Source organism: Mesoplodon densirostris, chromosome 14 (assembly GCF_025265405.1).
Source record: "Mesoplodon densirostris isolate mMesDen1 chromosome 14, mMesDen1 primary haplotype, whole genome shotgun sequence".
NCBI lineage: Eukaryota > Metazoa > Chordata > Mammalia > Artiodactyla > Ziphiidae > Mesoplodon > Mesoplodon densirostris.
In genome coordinates, this window is record NC_082674.1 from 71,092,412 (window position 1) to 71,111,139 (window position 18,728).

The window sequence follows — 18,728 nt, forward strand, 5'->3', positions numbered from 1 at the left end:
ATGATGGTTTGATTTACATATATTGTTGAAATGTTTACAATAGGTTCAGCTACATTCCATCTCTTCATATAGATGCAAGAAAGAAAGGAAAAAAAGAAAGAACAAATTTTCTCCCTGGATGAGAACTCTTAGGATTTGCTCTCTTAACAACTTTCCCGTATATGGTACAGCAGTGTTAGCTATAGCCATCATGCTGCACCTTACATCCCTGGTACTTATTTATCAATTCTCTTTTTAACTACAACGCAGGTGGGCTTGGCCAGGCCTTGGAGCCAGGCTGGCACTCGGTGCGGGGAGAAGGGGGCACGGCGGGCCGAAGACATCTGCTCCAGGCGCGGGGGCGGCAGCGGACGGCCGAGGAGCTGCGCGGGGAGGGCAGAGAACGCGCGGGACGAGAGCGCGTGGAGACGAGCGCGCACGCAGACGCGCGCGCGGAGCCGCCCGGGGCGAGGAGGGAGAGGGTTTGCTGAGACGCCGAACGTGGAGGGGTAGACGCCTTCCCGCCTGCTGCCCGGCTGCCTAAGCCAGGGGAACTAGGAGGGCGTTCCCCGCGGGCCGGGGCTCGGCCGCGCCCACCGTGCCCGCCTCGCCCCTGGCCGCCCACGCCGCGTGGGAGACGCGGCCCCACCCTGCGTCCGCCCCCGGCGGTGGTCGCGCGGCCCGCCGCGCACCGCCCACCCATAGGCGCGCGTGGCTCTCGGCGAAGGCGGCGCCCGCGCTAAAGTCGCCCGGCCCGGGCAGTGAGCATCCTCCCTTCTCCGTTCTTCCCTCCGGCCCTAGTCGCCACAGCCCCGCGGTGATGAGCCCCGAGCTGGTCCCGCCGCCGCCCCCCTGTCGCGGCTGCGACTGCGGGGAGCCGCTCGCCCAGCGGGTGGAGAAGGGCGACGAGGCCTTCCGCGCGGGCGAGTACGAGACGGCGGCCGAGCTCTTCCGCTCCGCCCTGGCCGGCCTGGCGCGGCCCGACCGCGGCCTATGCCTGCGGCTGGGGGACGCGCTGGCCCGCGCCGGCCGCCTCCCCGAGGCCCTGGGCGCGTTTCGCGGCGCGGCGCCGCGCGGCTCGGGGAGTTGAGGCCCGACGAGCTGGGGGAGCTGGCGAGCGACCTGGCGTGCGTCCCAGGCCCGTGCGAGCGGCGGCCGCCAGTGGGGAAGCGGGACCGCGTCCCCGGGGAGGCGCCGAGCGGATGGCCGTCGGCCTCGATGCCCGCGGCACCTCGGGACCTGCTGGACTGACCGCGCTGCCAGCGGCTGCTGCACAAGCCGGTGACGCTGCCGTGCGGGCTCACGGTGTGCAGGCGCTGCGCTGAGCCGGGGCCGGGCCGGCCGCCGGTGCGCCGCGTCAACGTGGTGCTGAGCGGCCTGCTGGAGAAGTGCTTCCCGGCCGAGTGCCGGGCGCGCAGGCTGGCGGGCCAGGTGCGGAGCCTGCAGCGCCAGCAGCAGCCCGAGGCCGCGCTGCTCAGGTGCCACCAGGCCCTGGACCTCGGTAAGCGGGCGCGGGGGCTGGGCCGCCTACACGCTTGTCTCTTGAGGGGCAGGGCCGGTACGCGAGAGCTGGGTTCGGCCGGCGGGGCTCTTTTGCTGTCTGGAGGCGGTGAGGCGAAGAGTAGGGGCCAGTTGCACCTGCGGGCTGTCTTTTCCAGGACCTCCGTGGCCTTCCTGAGCCGCCCTGTGAGGCCAGCACTGCTTTTCACCCTATCCCAGCCGTATAGGAGTGAGGGGAGGGCCAAGGGTTTTCATTCGTCTTGCAGGGAAATGCAAATAGCTAACACCCTCGTGTGTTACAAGAAGGTAACACTCCCGAGCTGTCACAAGGAGATAGCCTTGTGATGGGGCAGGGTTTGCTTTGGGGATTCAGCTGGTGCATCCAGGAAGGATGCTCTTGCACGCCACTGTTTGGCTCTGACCTTCCTTCTCTCTGAAAGGCCGTTAGATGTCGTAATGGTGTGATTAGCTTTTTAGATGGTTATATACTAACTAGTAGTCTGGTTTATTTTATTTTATCTTTTAAACTAGCGTCTGTGACCAGCACCAGCTGCTTCCCGCCCAGCCACCACCTGTTAAGAATATATAAGTTAAAGGAAGCCCAAACTTCGGTCCTGGTCATTGCGTTTGACTCTGAATGAGTATGCTCTCTTGACAGTTGTTTGGGGTGGAGAATGTGTGGATGGAGGGTGATATTGACAGTTGTTTGGGGTGGAGAATGTGTGGATGGAGGGTGATTTGTTTTCTGAATTCGCTGGTTTTGAAACAGGGTTGTGTGTGCATGACTTAAATCTGTAGTCAAGAAGACTTGGTTTAATGTTTTGTTACTAAGAGTCTTCTTGTGTGCTCTAGTCAATATGCATTTTATTGTAAACTAGGGTTAAGGTTTTCTCTTTTAGAAGGCACACCTGTATCCAAATTGGGAGATTCTCTGCTGGAATAGAGCAGTTAAATTGCTTTATGTAACAAATAATCGGTACCATATTTGAAACCAACATATCCGTACTTCAACAGGCTGTGTATTTTTTAGTTTTCAGTTATTTATGTATCAGTATATATGGTGTAGAGCCACACTATTCGGTAGAAATATTGTGTAAGCCACATATGTTACTTTACGTTTTCTGTTAACCCATTTAAAAAAGGTGAAAAGTAGTAGGTGAAATTCATTTAAAAAATTTTTAATCCTATACCTTCAAAAGGTTATTTCAACATATCTTTAATGTAAAAAAATCCAGCTTTTACTTTCTCAGTAAATCTTCGAAATTCATTGTGTATTTTACATTTTCTACCCACCCCGATTTGGATACTAAATTTTCAACAGAAGTACTTCCTCTATGTTTAGATTTCTTAAAATTTAGAGTTGAAAAAGTGGATTCTCATGTTGGTGTCGTTCCAAATTAACTTAAAAGTTATCCTCTAACTGAAGAGTATCCGTTTTAAAAAGTTCTATTAATTAAAATAAAAAATAACTCAGTTCCTTTGTTGCACTAGACTCTCTCTTGTTTTCACTAGCCACATGTGTCCAACGGCTACTGTTGTAGACAGCACAAGTACAGAACCTTAAAAAACAATTGCTGGAAATGTAACAGATCACAATACCAACTCTTGGAGAAGACTTAGAAAATGAGAACTATTGTATGCTGCTGATGGGTCTGCATAGTTACACCCCGGTAGGTTGTTTGGCAGTATCTGAAAATGTTAATTATGATCTTTGGCCAAGCAGCTTCAATGAGGTACAAGCATATGTGCACTGAAAAAATGTATACAAGGGTGTACAAGAGCGTATATACATCATTAGATATAGCCCTAAAGTGGAACTCATGTCCAAAAAGAACAGAATGAATAAGTAAATATATTGTGATGTCTTTATGGAATACTACATAGAAAGAAAGTAAGCCAACTTCAGTATGGGAGGGACTTGAGTGGTGGTGGTAATGTTCTGTTCCTTGACCTAGAAGATGGATGCACAGGTGTGTTCACTTTGTGACAATTCATTGTATTTTCCATTTATATATTAGACCTCAGTTTAAAAGTTTTAAAAACATGGATTATTGCAGTCAATTCATCATGAGAACTTTTTTCAGTATATTCAGTATCCATTTTCCACTCAAAAAGAAAGCCAAGTTCCCCTAGTTTAAAAATTTATAGAAAAAATTTAACTTAATAATAAATTAGCTCCCAAGAGAGGTTTTGTTATAGTAAAAAGGTTAAAAATATTTGGATTTGGAAATGCCTGTGTTTAGACCCAGGTTGACCCTTAGTTATTTTGTGACCCTAGCCACGGGTGGTAATCATTAATGCTGTTCCCCAAATATTTGTGTCTTTATACCCTCTCCAAACAAGTACGATTGCATTCCTTGCCTGCTTGTGGTTGGGTAGGGCCATGTGACTAATTTTGGCCAATAAGTTGCGAGTGGAATTCAACAGAAATAAGCATGTGAATAGATAACTGTCTATTAAAAAGAACCAAATGGGTATTCTAGACCTGGAAAATACGGTATCTGAAGTTGAGAATTAGATGGATTCGAAAACAGGCTGGACACATCAGAAATCAGGATGGGAACACTCAGGAACAAGTCAATAGACAATATCCAAGCTGAATCACAGAGGAAAAAAACAGAGCATAAGAGAAATGGGGGACACAGAGAAAAGTTCTAAAATCTGTGGAATACGAGCCCCTGAAGAGGAGAGAGGGAGAAGGGGCAAGTGAAATATTTAAAGGAAAAATGGCTGAGAATTTTCTAGATCTGATGGGAAACTTTAAGTCACTGAACCAAGAGGCTCAGTAAGCCCAACAGGATAAACACAAGCATTCACTTCACACAACAAACAAAACGTATCTAAGTATCTTACAGTCCAGTTACTGAAAATCAAACATAAGGAGGCATTTAAAAGCACTTAGAGAAGGCAGGATGTATTTCCTTGAAAGGAGCCAGAATAAGACTGATAGCTGACTTTTCAACAAAATTATTAAAACTAGAAGATAATGGAGTAACATCTTGAAAGTGATGAAAGGGGGAAAAAAAACCTACCTGGCATTCTTTACCCGGATGAAAAATATCTGTCAGAAATGAAGGCAAAATTAAGATGCTTTAATCCAGGTAAATAATAGGAAGGAGTTTTATTGCCATCACAGTTGTGTGAAGTACTGAGGGGAATTCTTCAGGTTAAAGGAAAATGGTGTGGATGGTAGCATGGAACTAAAGGAAGGAATGAAGATCACTAGACAGAGTAAATACATGAATAAATACAAGAGAATATTGATTATTTCAAACTCCCTCTCCTCGGGACTTCCTGTTCTCTGACACATAACAATATTGAAATTAGGCCAATTAAGAACCCTACAATGGCCTCTAAGTGTTCAAGTGAAAGGAAGAGTCATGCATCTCATTTTAAATCAGAAGCTAGAAATATTTAAGCTTAATGAGTAAAGCATGTTGAAAGCTGAGACAGGGCAAAAGCTTGGCCTCTGTGCCAAACACCTAGCCAAGCTGTGAATGCAAAGGAAAAGTTCTTGAAGGATATTAAAAGAGCTACTTCAATGAACACATGAATGATAAAAAAAAAGTGAAACAGCCTTATTGGCTGATATGCAGAGTGTTATAGTGGTCTGGATAGAACACACCAGCCACAACATTGCCTAAAGCCAAAGCCTAATCCAGAGCAAGGCCCTAACTCTCTTTAGTTCTACGAAGACTGAGAGGTAAGGAAGCTGCAGAAGAAAACTCTGAAGCTAGCAGAGTTTGGTTCATGAAGTTTAAGGAAAGAAGCTGTCTCCAAAACATAAAAGTGCAAGGTGAAGTGTTGATGTAGAAGCTGCAGCAAGTTATCCAGAAGGTCTAGCCAAGATCATTAATGAAGGTGGCTACACTAAACAACAGATTTTCAATGTAGACGAAGTACCCTTCTATTAGAAGGAGATGCCATTTAGGACTTTCATAGCTAGAGAGGAGAAGTCAATGCCTGTCTTCAAAGCTTTAAAGGACTGGCTGCCTTTCTTGTTAAGGGCTAATGCAGCTGGTGATTTTAAGTTGAATCCAGTGCTCCTTTACCATTTTGAAAATCCTAGGGCCCTTAAGAATTATGCTACATTTACTCTGCCTGTGGTCTATAAGTGAAACAACAAACTCTGGATGACAACACATCTGTTTACAACATGGTTTACTGAATATTTTAAGCCCACTCTGGGTACCTGCTGCTCAGAAAAAAGATTCCTTTCAAAATATTACTGCTCATTGACAATGCACCTGATCACCCAAGAGCTCTGATGGAGATGTACAAAGAGATTAATGTTGTTTTCATGCCAGCTAACACAATACCCATTCTGCAGCCCAAGGATCAAGGAGTAATTTCAACTTTCAAGTCTTACTATTGAAGAAATACATTTCGTAAGGCTATAGCTGCCAGATAAAGTGACTCCTCTGATGGATCTGGGCAAAGGAAATTGAAAATCTTCTGGAAAGGACTCACGATTCTAGGTGCTGTTAAGAACATTCGTGATTCATGAGAAGAGGTACAAATGTCAACATTCACAGGAGTTTGGAAGAAATTGACTCCAACCCTCATGGATGACTTTGAGGGGTTCAAGACTTCATGGAGGAAGTAATTGCAGATGTGGTGGAAACAGCAAGAGAACTAGAATTAGAAGTGGAACCAGAAGATGTGACTGAATTGCGGCCATCTCAGGATAAAACTAGTAGATGAGTTGCTTCTTAAGGATGAGCAAAGAAGGTGATTTCTTGGGCTTCCCTGGTGGCGCAGTGGTTGAGTGTCCGCCTGCCGATGCAGGGGACGTGGGTTCGTGCCCCAGTCTGGGAAGATCCCACATGCCGCAGAGCGGCTGGGCCCGTGAGCCATGGCTGCTGAGCCTGTGCGTCCGGAGCCTGTGCTCCACAACGGGAGAGGCCACAACAGTGAGAGGCCTGCGTACTGCAAAACAAAGAAAAAAAAAAGAAAAAGAAGGTGATTTCTTGATATGGAGTCTACTCCTGGTGAAGATGCTGTGAAGATTGTTGAAACGGTAACAAAGGTCTTAGACTATTATGTAAACTTAGTTTATGAAGCAGCAGCAGGGTTTGAGAAGACTGATGCCAGTTTTGAAAGACATTCTGCTGTGGGTAAAATGCTGTCAAACAGCACTGCATGCTACTGAGAAATTGTTTATGAAAGGAGGAGTCAATCATTGTGGCATACTTCATTGTTGTTTTATTTTAAGAAATTGCCACAAACACCTCAACTTTCAGCAGCCACCACCCTCATCAGCCAGCAGCCATCAACATCAAGGCCAGACCCTCCACTAGCAAAAAGATGATGGCTTTCTTAAGGCTCAGTTGATGGTTAGCATGTTTTTTAACAGTAAAGTATTTTTTTTTCTGTAAAAGCAGCCTTTAGAATCTGAGGAGTGGAGGCTTAAACGCATTAGAAAAAGATTAAAAATAAATGTAAATGAAATGTGATTTTCACTCAGGAAACTCAACATCAATTGAGCTAACACAAAGTATAAGCAAAAAATAGTGGAAAAACAGAAAAATTAGTGAAACAGGAAAAATTGAGCTGGTTAACAAGCTGGTTAACAAGTGAGAAGCTGGTTTATTATAAAACTGGTAAAACAGACACGTTTGGCAAGTGCGATGAAGACAAATGCAAAGCACAAGTAGCCTCAGGAATGAAGAAAAGTATAACTGCAGATATAAATACAACAGATCTTCAAATCGATACGAAAAGAACAATTTTAAGGAAACTATAAATTATCAGAATTGATCCAGGAAGAAGTAAAATACTGATATTTTCAATTTCTGATATTTCAATTTCTGAAAATCCCTGATATTTTCAATTTCAATAAAAGAAATTGAACTTGGATTTTCTTCTGAACAGAGGCACTACAGTCAAGCAAGTTCTAACAAGCTTTCAAGGAAGATTAACTCCCATCTTATTTTATCGATAGCTCATAAAAAAATTTGGAAAAGATTTCCATCTCATTTTGTAGGGTTAGTGTATAATCTTGTTACTGTAATCAGGTAAAGCTTGCACTTATAGGCTGGTCTGACATATGTACATAGATGCGCAAACCTTAATTAAACTTGTTAGTAATATTTTGAATCCAGCAGTGTAATAAGAGTTAAGGTCAGGAAGGAAGACTTATCCAAGGAATGTAGGATAATTCAACATTAGACAAAATCTTTCAACGTGGTTCACTGTAATAACAGGAGATATAGTACATGTAATAGATGCTGAAAGAGCATTCTATGAAATATAATGCCCGCTTGTTTTAATGCCTTCGTAGGTATGTTTCCCAAGCTCAAACTGTACTTCCAACAGTGGTTTTGTTTTGTTTTGTTTGTTTTAGATTTCCAAAAGTCTCCAAAGAAGATTTCCGTATTTCACAATGCATCCAACCATGCAATTGAGGCGCTTTCATCTCATATTCAGTTGAAAATGATTAATCTGCAGTTATATTTAGTGTATATTGACATACTAAAGGGGCACATACCATGAGAAGAATCTAATAGAATTCTATACACACTTTCCAGGCAGTGAAATGCTCAATTTAAAATTATATGCGTGTGGATTGACATCCGTATTCCATAGTACCTGCGTGCCTTTTCAAAGGTGAATATGTAAAATCTCATTACAGATCAATAGGTGAACGTTTTCAATCCATTTTGATGACAGGGAACACTAACTTTGAACCTGAATTGAGGAAAATGTTGTCTTCTCTAAGAGAATTCCATTTTTCTAATTAGTAGACCTCTAGTACAAAAAAAAGAACTAAATTACTATATTTTGCAGTTTGCCAATAAAAAAGGTGTAAAAATTTGTTTTCTCTCTTGTTATACAAATACCTGCATAATGCCCTCAAGTTGACCTCTTTCCCTGCAAAGCCTAAAATATTTAATGTCTGGCCTTTTACAGAAAAAGTTGTTAATCTCTGCTCTAGCCAGTCAGTGTCTTTTTTAAAAATTCAGCTTTTTTTGTTTGGCTCCTCCATTCCTGCTGTTACTTTTCCCTTTTCCCACTTTTTTCCTTGTCATAACTTCTCTATATTATACATTTGTAGCAATAACATAATTCATACCTGCTCCCCATGCCTTGCCTGCACCTTTGACCAGTTAACTCTGTAAACAAAGAGGAGATGTGTTAGCCTTTGGAAAGTACCAAGTGGTTACTTTGAGAAAAAGGTCAAGATCAAGGATTTGGAGCAGGCCAAAAATGCATCTTAAGTGGAGAGATGAGAACACATTTTAGGCGCCCAGAATTTTATCGATGAACTAAAATGCACACTTCAGCCCTATTTCAAAGACCCTACAGTGAGTATGGGTAGAATGAACTCTGTCCAGCGGCCTAAAAACATGGCCATGATGGTTCTGCTTTCTTGAGCTCTGGCTTTGTCACGTCTCCATGGTACCCTGCCTAATCAACAGCTTCATACACTGTCATCACTTCATAGTGAGAGTGCTGTTAGCTTCTCTGTAAGCTGTACTTAGGTCCTTAGTAGCATATGAGTACTGTAACTCTCAAGATCTCTTCCGTCTGAAGAATATAGGGAAAAGGAAGATTTGTTTTCCCTTCTTTTCCCACTTACCTGAACATATTATGGGTACGAATCTGCATCCACTCAGTTGCATAGAAAAACAAATTATGTTTTACTTTTCTGTTTTTAAGCGTGAATTTCCTTGTGTACTTTCAAGAAAATTATTCTAAATCTTTTCTTTTTAAATACCTAGTTATAACATTAAGATGATTCAGCATCTACTCAGTAGAGATTATGTTGTAGCTAGTGTGTGTGTGTAGCAGTCTGTTTTTCCTGGTGCATTTTGAAATCTTACTCATTCTCTTTCTGATTTCCTGAGAAAAGCTATGTAAAATATACTTATCAAACTACTAAACTCTACATATGATTAGAGGAGGTGTTATTTATTTTACCTTTATGTTTGTTTTCTAATTTAATATTTTTAATTACTTAAAAGATCATTTTTTTAAAAATGCAGTCGGTTTTATTTATTTCCATTCCTCATGCCTTTCAGCTCCTGGTGATAATTTGTTATTGCTGCTGCGAGCAGAGTTGTATTTATCCATGAAGAACTATGAACAGGCTCTGCAGGATGCCAGTGCCGTTTGTCAGAATGAACCTCTCCTGCCTAAGGTATTTGTTTGTATAGGTTGGCTTTGGAGATAATAAATGTAAATTTATGGGATTTTTAAAAATTCTATTGAAGTATAGTTGATTTACAGCATTGTGGTAATTTCTGCCATCCAGCAAAGTGATTCAGTTATACGTATATACATTCTTTTTCATTTTCTTTTCCATTATGGTTTGTCACAGGATATTGAACATAGTTACCTGTGTATGGGATTTTCTGAAGAATGAAGTAAGATCATTGTAATTAGTACCTACAGACAGAGTACATTTCCCTCAAATTGTAGATAGTCTAGCCCATTTTATTGTAGATAGTCATAATAAACCAATTCAGTTTAAAAGACCAAGTTTCCAACTGGATCTGGATAGGAAACACTAATTTAGATTACTATTAGTAGATGATTACCTGAATAATATGCCTTAGGCACTGAACAAATATATAAACAAACTGATAGAATTTTATGAATTGGTGAATAAAGAGGAAATGTTTAAAATTACAGTTTAAGTAGGAAGATACTATATTATTATTATAATCATAATAATAGTGATTAGCAGTTGGGCCCTAATATGCATGGTGCATATAAATGGTGTTAGTAAAAGGGTGAATGTTTTGTATGTATTTATTTTGTAATAATTTTAATCTCTGTGTCTTGGTTGGAAAGGTCTAATATTACTTCCTTTAGTGACACGAAATAAGGTTTGCTAACCTAATAACAGTAGCTTAAGTTGTCCTTGAGGAAGATTAAGGAGCCAAAGAATAAAAGTTGTAACTTTTTTCATGAATTTTTGAATTTTAAACCCCTTAAGAGATTTTAAAGTTTTAAAGAACTTGTGATGAGATTAATGCCTATAGCATTCTCTATTATCTAATAAAAATATTTTTTCTCCTGCTGTATTGCTTTTTAATCATCTTTGTTTTAGAAACACTGAAGAAACATTAACCCAGGTTAATAGATAGTATGGATGTAGCTTGCTCTTCCTTTCTTCCTTCCATCCATCCATTCATCCAACCAGTCATCCTTTAAAACAAAATGTTTTCATATTAGATTGAGTATTAAGATGGGTGTGGGGCTGAGTCCAAGAATGGGAAGCCAGTGTTTGTTGGACCAAGCCCGGAAATTTATTTTGTTGCTTGTTTGCTTCACTAAATACATTTCCTACTCGTATTTCTGATACTTTTTCTCTAATCCCTGATCTTTTATTCTTCTGAGGTAATTTCTATCAGTAGTGATTGAGCCTTAAGGACTGTGAATTATAAGTCTAGTATTTCTGATTGACAGTAGACCTACGTTGCCCTTTGAAACTAGATTCTTCTCCACAGTATTGATCTTTGTGCTAACAACCAGGCAGTGTGTCTCTGACAAAAGACAGACTTAATTACTACAAAGTTACGTGTCAGGGAGGCAGCAAATGTATCTCTAGCCTTTGGGATTTTGGTTTTATTTTCAGGGTTTATTGTAAATCTGTGAATCTCAGTTCTTGATATATGTCTAGTGAAGAAGAGCTCCAGCAGAAGTGCAACCTTGATAATCACTTTAAGATAGTAAAGGACAAAAGTTTATTTCCAGGTTACCATTGCAACTAAAGGAAGTGCCATTGGAAGGTGAATTCACAGGACCGAAGGGAGGATGAAGTTGGCCAACTGTGGTTAAGATGAGATGGAAGCTTCAGTTGGGGCTGGTGCAGCAGGTGTTTTACCCAAGCAAAACCATCCTTTCAAGCAAGCAGCCATGGCTGATATCGAGTCCAAGCTTTTGGTGCAAATAGAGATGGGCCAGTACTAGCAAATGATTTGCCCATATTCAGAAATATAACCCAGCAAATGATAAGTTGATGCAGCTGAATCCAGGAAAGTTAACTGCCTACTAAAACAAAACCTGGTAATCCTCAGAAGAATACAACAAAATGCAGAGTTGATACAACATGTTATGTAAAATGTCTAGTGTTAACCAAAAATACTAGACATGCAAAGAAAGAGGAATTGTTGACTTTTACTCAGGATAAAAGATAGTCAATAAAAACTGTCTTCCTGTGGGCCCAGGAGTTGCATTTAGCAGAAAAAGACTTCAAAGCAGCTATTATAAGTAAGTTTAGAGAATTAAATGAAATTATGTCCAAAGAATTGAAGGAAAGTGTGGTGTCTTGGAATTAATAGACAATCCCAAGGGGGAAATAGAAACTATAAAAAATGGAAATACTAGAGCTGAAAAATACAAATGCTGAAATAAAAGATTGCTATATAAGCTCAATAGCACATTACACACGGCAAAAGAATATGTGAAATTGAGAATAGAGTAATAGAAATTACACAATCCAAAGAACAGAAACACAAAAGTTTAAAGAAAAATGAATCTTAGAAACATATGGCACAATATATGTATAATTGGAATCCCAGAAGGAGAAGCTAGAAAATGGCAGAAAAAATTTTGAAGAAATAAGGGCTGAAAGCTTTCCAAATTTAATAGAAAATATTCATTTCAGATCTGAGAAGCTTAATGACCCCAAAGCAAAATAAATACACTCCCTGACACATCATAATGACTGCCACTCAGTAATCCAAAGATAAAAAGAAATTCTTGAAAGCACCAAGAGAAAAATGACATGAAGTGAGAAAAATGACATACAGGAAAATAATAAGATTATTAATGACATATCATCAGAAACTGTGGAAGCCAGTTAACATTGGAATAGCATATTCAAAGTGCCAAAAGAAGAAACCTTTCAACCAAAGGTCTATATCCAGTAAAAATATATCTTTAAAATGAAGCTGAAGTAAAGACATTTTTAGGAAACATGTCTTTGTTGCCAGCAGATGTGTACTACAAGAAATGCTAAAGGAATTTTTCAAGTCTGAAGGAAAATAGTAAATTGTAACTCAAATATAAAGGAAGTGATGAAGTGTACCACAAATAGACCAAAGCAAGAACCAACTAACTACATGGTGTCTACCTACAGGAATCAATTTTAAATGCAAAGATACGACTTAAAAGTCTGTAGAAATATACCCTCAGAGGGATTTCACCCCATGGGGAAAGGAGAACAGGAGGACCTCAGCAATCCTTGTCACCACCATGGACCTCTGCAGCCTTTGCTTCCAAGGACGTTTACAGTCTTCACCAATCCTGAAGCCAGATGATGGAGCTGCCCAGGGTCCTTCCCCAGGGTCTCCTTCCCAGTGCTGGAGCTCTCACTGTGGTGAGACCTGCTTTCAGGAACCCAGGTTGCTGCTGTGCCCCACTCACGAGGATTACGGTGCCACAGGGCCTCACCACCTGTGGGAATCAGAGCTGCCTCTGTGCTGTGCCCTTACCCCTGGGGCCTAAGTGAGTTAGGGACTATGCATCTGCTACTCTGCCATCATGGGACCATGAAGCTGTTGCTCTGTGCCCCACTCCCTGGGTCCTCTGTTGGGACTTTGACTCTCTGTCACCAGACTGTGCAGCTATTGCTCTGTGCTCCATCCCTTCCTCCTCAATTGGGACACCTCTGTGCCCTGTTATCCCTGGGCTTTGCTGCTGCTGCATCTTGCCCCCTCTTGACCCCCTTAAATACAAATCACTGCAGGGAGACCCAGACCCCGGTTCCATGGGTGATGTGCACACACTTGCACCTCAGATACTGACTCCATCATCACAGCAAGTGAGCCTGTGTCCCAGGCCACAGGGGCCATGGTAGTTCTGCCTGCCACTGAGCTTGTGACTCCTGCTCTGTTGCTGCTCTGAATGCAAGTGCCTCAGGCCTGGTACCACAGAGGGATCCCCTCATCTGGAACATCCCCCCACACATAGAAAAGAAGAAGAGGAGGACCCCAGCGGCCCTAGCTGCCACTGCCATTGCAGATACCCATGGGATGCTGGCAGTCTCGGCTGCTGAGTGTCCCCACGGTCTTTGCCAGTGTTGAACTCAGCTGGCAGATCTGCATGGAGATGGTGCCAATGCACCCCTACCCAGTTGGTACCCTCACAGCCAACTTTAGCTGCAAGTGAGTTTAGATGATCCACTGAAGCAAGGTCATGCAGATGGAAAATCAATAAGGAAATAATGGACTTGAACTTGAATAAGGAATAATGGACTACTGGATCAAATGAGTCAGACATATACAGAATATTCCATCAAACAGCAGCAAAATATATGTTTTCAAGGGCACACAACATTCTCCACGATAGATCATATGCTAGGTCACAAAGCAAGTCTTAATAATTTTAAGATGATTGGAATTTTATCCAGTATCTTTTCCAGACACAATGGTATGAAACTAGAAATACATAATAGGAGGAAAGCTAGAAAAGTCACAAATACATAGGAATTAAACAACAGGCTTGTGAACAACCACTGAGTCAAAGAAGAAATCAAAAGGGAAATAAAAAAATATCCAGAGACAAACCAGAGTGGAAGCACAGCATACCAAAATGTATGGGATGCAGCAAAAGCAGTTCTAACAAGGAAGTTTTAGCAATAAACTTTTACATTAGAAAAAAGTAAGATCTAAAATAAACAATCTCAGGGACTTCCTTGGTGGCGCAGTGGTTAAGAATCCACCTGCAAATGCAGGGGACACGGGTTCGAGCCCTTGTCCGGGAAGATCCCACATGCCACAGAGCAACTAAACCCATGTGCCACGACTACTGACCCTGCACTCTAGAGCCTGAGAGCCACAACTACTGAGCCTGCTTGCCACAACTACTGAAACCCTCATGCCTAGAGCCCATGCTCCTCAACAAGAGAAGCCACTGCAATGAAGAGTAGCCCCCGCTCACTCAACTAGAGAAAGCCTGCATGCAGCAATGAAGACCCAACACAGCCCAAAATAAATAAATATAAATAAAGATACTAATGCTTAAAAAAAAAAAAAAAACAACAACCTTAAATCTCAAGAACCTAAAGAACAAACTAAGCAGAAGGAAGTAATAAAGATTAGAGCAGGAATAAATGAAATTGAGATGAGAAAGACAACATAAAAGATGAACAAAACTAAGATTTGGTTTCTTGAAAAGTTAAAATTGACAAACCCTTAGCTAGACTAGGGAAAAAAGAGATGACTCAAATAAATAAAATTATGAGTAAAAGAGAAGATATTTGATACCACAAAAATACAAAGGTTCAAAGTGACTACTTTGAACATTTATAAACCAACAAATTAGATAATTTTTAAGAAATAGGTAAATTCCTAGAAACATACAGCCTACCAAGCCTTGAATCAAGAAGTAATTAGAAAACCTGGACAGACCAATAACAATCAAGGGGATTGAACCAGTAATGAAAAATCTCCCAGAACAGAAAATCCCAGAAACCAGGTGGCTTCACTGATGAATTCTATCAATCATTTAAAGAAGAATTAATGCCAATCCTTACCAAACTCTTCCAAAAATTGAGGAGGATGGAACACTTCCAAGGTCGTTTTATGAGGTTAGCATTACCCTGATACTGAAGCTAGACAAGGCCACTGCAAGAGAAGAAAAGTATAGGCCAGTGATCTCTAATGAACGTAGATGCACAAATTCTCAGCAGAATACCAGCAAACCAAATTAAAGAGCACCCTGAAAGATCACTACACCATGATCAAGTGGGGTTTATCCGTAGGATGCAAGGATGGTTCAACCTATGCAAATCAGTCAGTGTGATGCCCCACATTAACAGAATGGAGGATAAAAATTATATGGTCACCTTAATAGATGCAGAAAAGGCATCTGACAAAATTCAGCCCCCTTTTATGATATAAACTCTCAACAAATTAAGTATAGAAGGAATGAACCTCAGCATAATAAAGGCTATAATGACAAGCTCACAGCCAAAATCATGTTCAGTGGTGAAAAGTTAAGAGCCTTTTCTCTGTGGTCAGGAGCAAGACAAGTATGCCTTCTCTTTTCTTAAATTAATTTATTTTTATTTTTGGCTGCATTGGGTCTTCATTGCCACATTGCATCCATAAAGCAAAACCAAAATGCTGTTGGAAAATATTGACCCATATTGCATTTTGTTCATTTTTGTTGTGGGACTTTGTATATTACACTTTGTGTTAGTTACGTCTGTCCTGTCTCTGTGCTCCCACAAGACTATATGCTCCTTGAAGACAGGAACATGGTAGTGACCTGTGATGACTGGGTGAGTGAAGGGTGGTAGACAGTTCTCTCTTAGCATGTCCCTTGGAACCACTTTGGGCTCACGTTCCAGGTATGGACTCCTGTGTTCTGATCGTGTGTGGCATTTCTGGGACATTCAGGTTTGCCCAGTTTCGAAGGCAGTAGAGCTAGAGCCATCCTCAGTGGGCTTGTGTTTATTCTACTTAATGTGCAAATAAAACAGTTCCAGTGATCTTTTTAATTTCAGGGTTGTCTGTACACCAGTATATCATCACACTGTTTTTTCAAATGTATATCTTTGGATGAATCCAGGGACATCACGTGAAAGCTCTGGCTCTTTCTGGACTGGGAAGAAGTAAGGAAGTGTTGAAGGAGTTTCTCTACTGCCTTGCTTTAAACCCTGAATGTAACTCAGTGAAGAAAGAAGTGCAGAAGGTGTGATTTCCTTTCAATGACTTTCTTCTTGAAGTCTTATTTTCAGCCTTTGTGTCCATGCTGAGTCGCCGCTACATGTACAATGAACAGGAAATGTAGTTCTGAATATTCACGACAGTGTGATTTAAAACACGCAGTGATAATGATGAGTTCATGCATTTGATAATGCAGCATGTTCATGAGACAGTGTATACATACCTCAATTCTGCTGAAATAATGACACGTATTAGTGAGGCAGGGTAGATGTGTGCAGCTGGGGAGGCGAAGGGATTTACCCTAGAGTTTGTAATTCAAGGACTGTAGTTTGTGCACAAGCCCTGTAAGAGACATCATGATATATGCAAAAGATATCAATTCAGCTACATAGGTTGACTTAAAATTTTCAACAAAGCTTCACCAACATGGAGCAGAAACACCTGCTCTTTTATGCAAATCTTTAACCCAGTCTTATTGGGGGTCATCGAGTCACACTTGATGTAGGGACCTGCCCAATAAAAAAGCCTGTATGGTACACAGTCTTAGCATTTCCGATGACAAGGCGTCCTTGTTTTTACATCAACGTTTCCATATTTTAACACTGTTTATTTTCAACTTGTACGGTATACTTACCCTGTAATTTCCACTCTACAGTTGAGTTTTAGTCTCTGGAGCAAGAGAAAAGTTTTTCCTCCTTCATTTAAACCGCCTTAGATATTAGAGAAGAGCTGCCATCTTTGCCTTAACTAGTTCTTTGAACCTAACATCCTCTCCCCATAGAACAGGGTTGTCAGGTTTCCTCCTCTGGCTGCCTTGCTGTATACCCCGAACTTTAGCCCCTACATCCAGTGGCTGCAGGTGGTGAACTTTTATCTTCCCTGTGTTCACTGGGAGTTTATTTTTAGCCTACCATCACACTGTTGGCTTCTGTTAGAACTGTAATTAGCCAGAATAGCGAGATTTTTTTTTTTAAATGAGAACTTTCTAGCAATATTTTTATCCTTGTGTAGTTGACTGGTCTTTGTTAATCCTGTTAAATTGTCACTCATTGGTTTTGATCACTGTTTCAACTTGTCAAAATAATATTGAATCTGGAGCTGGCTATTTTTAACGATTCCTGCCTGCTCTCTCACCTGCAACTTTCACAAGAATCGTAAAACATATGTTACCCCAACTGATCCTTACAACAGCATCGTGAGAAGTTCAACCCGAGCTCAGAGAGATTAAGCAGATTCAGGAAGGTCCCAGGACCAGGATTTAGGTCTTGTGGATTCTTGCCTGTCTGGTGCTTTTGCATGCAGACATGATGTTTTCCCTCCAGCGTTTTACGGGTGCTAGGTATCTTCTGTCACAGAGGACGCCAAACAGTGCCAGCCTCCTGATGCCCGTGAGATATGGTTCCCTCCCTGGCAGCCTCCTGCAGCTCTGCTGACCCCTCAGGGCCAGTGCTGAGGACACTGACGTCCCTGCTGGGATGCTGATCCTCATGCCCCAGAGGTCGTGGGTTCTGGTGCACTCAGCTGTCACCTGCAGCGCACTGGGTGCATTCTTTGTTGAGGTTTCAGGGAATCCTCTATGCCTCTCTTAAGCCCTTGGATTCAGCTGAGTCCATGAGTTTCTGCAGGACCATCGAGGGACTGGCCGGCACTTCCCACCACCGCCAAAAGCTGCTGAACCAGAACTGTGTCCCTTCACCTTCTCTTCCTTTAAAGTTCTTACTAGTTGACTCTTCTGGTTCTCTTGTAAATTAAGCAGCCCTCTAGAACTGTCTTAATCCTGTGAGTCATCACAGCTTGGGTTCAGTCTGGGACCCCCTGCAACCGATACACCCCACATTTCTCTCTTATCCCTGAGACATTTAGGGGAGATTTTCTGTAGCAGATGTGTAAGGACCAAACTGAAAGAAACTGTAATGCTCATATTTTGTAATTGGTAAGAGTAAGATGGACAGGAACTGGGGGCTAAAATGCTTAAGATGTTGCCTGTGGTTTCAGAAACACTTGAATTTTAAAACATTGGCAGTTGGAATAGGGTAATTATTCTTGTCAATGTTTTAGGCCTGTTTGGCCTCAGAGTTTCCTCTGAGTCTTTCAGGTATATGATGTATTTTTCAAAAGTGTCTCAAAATATATTTTTTTCTTCTTGGCAATTTTACAGGTAACGTGTGAGGTGTTTTTCCCTGCTTCAGAAAACGTGCCTCAGAATTTAACATCTTCCATCCAAAGCAGAATGTTGAACACAAGATTAACGGCTCAGTGTCAGAACCACATAAGCAGCCAGGCTCCTGTGGAGGGAGGTGGCAGTGCAGGGAGTTCTAAGGTGGGAGGTGCACATGTTTGTCAATATTACCTTGATTAAGCTTTATGTGATTTTGAACATTTACAAGTTACTCAGACGGTTGCATTACGTTAGCTACAAGTACTTCTTAAGACCAGTTCTGGCTTCTCAACCTGAGAATTGACACTTCTAAAGGAATTTGATGGAAGTAATGAAAATCACTGAAGATTGAAAGAAACTTATAGAACATCTCCAAACAACCCACAACATCAGGAGACTTGATATTATTTTGTCTTGGAGAAAAGAGAGCAGAGGGATGGTTTGAATATATGAAGATTGGTGTT

General features: G+C 41.7%; 1 protein-coding gene across 1 annotated transcript in view; it reads left to right on the top strand.

Annotated features, from left to right (window-relative positions):
- The first annotated feature begins 799 nt into the window (after positions 1–799).
- The window catches only part of LONRF2 (LON peptidase N-terminal domain and ring finger 2), a 32,268-nt gene continuing 14,339 nt past the window's right edge, over positions 800–18,728 (top strand). Inside the window, 5 exon segments of the mRNA XM_060117450.1 lie at positions 800–1,036; positions 1,039–1,480; positions 9,504–9,622; positions 16,009–16,131; positions 18,265–18,426. Of these exon segments, the coding sequence (XP_059973433.1) occupies positions 800–1,036; positions 1,039–1,480; positions 9,504–9,622; positions 16,009–16,131; positions 18,265–18,426 (1,083 nt within the window).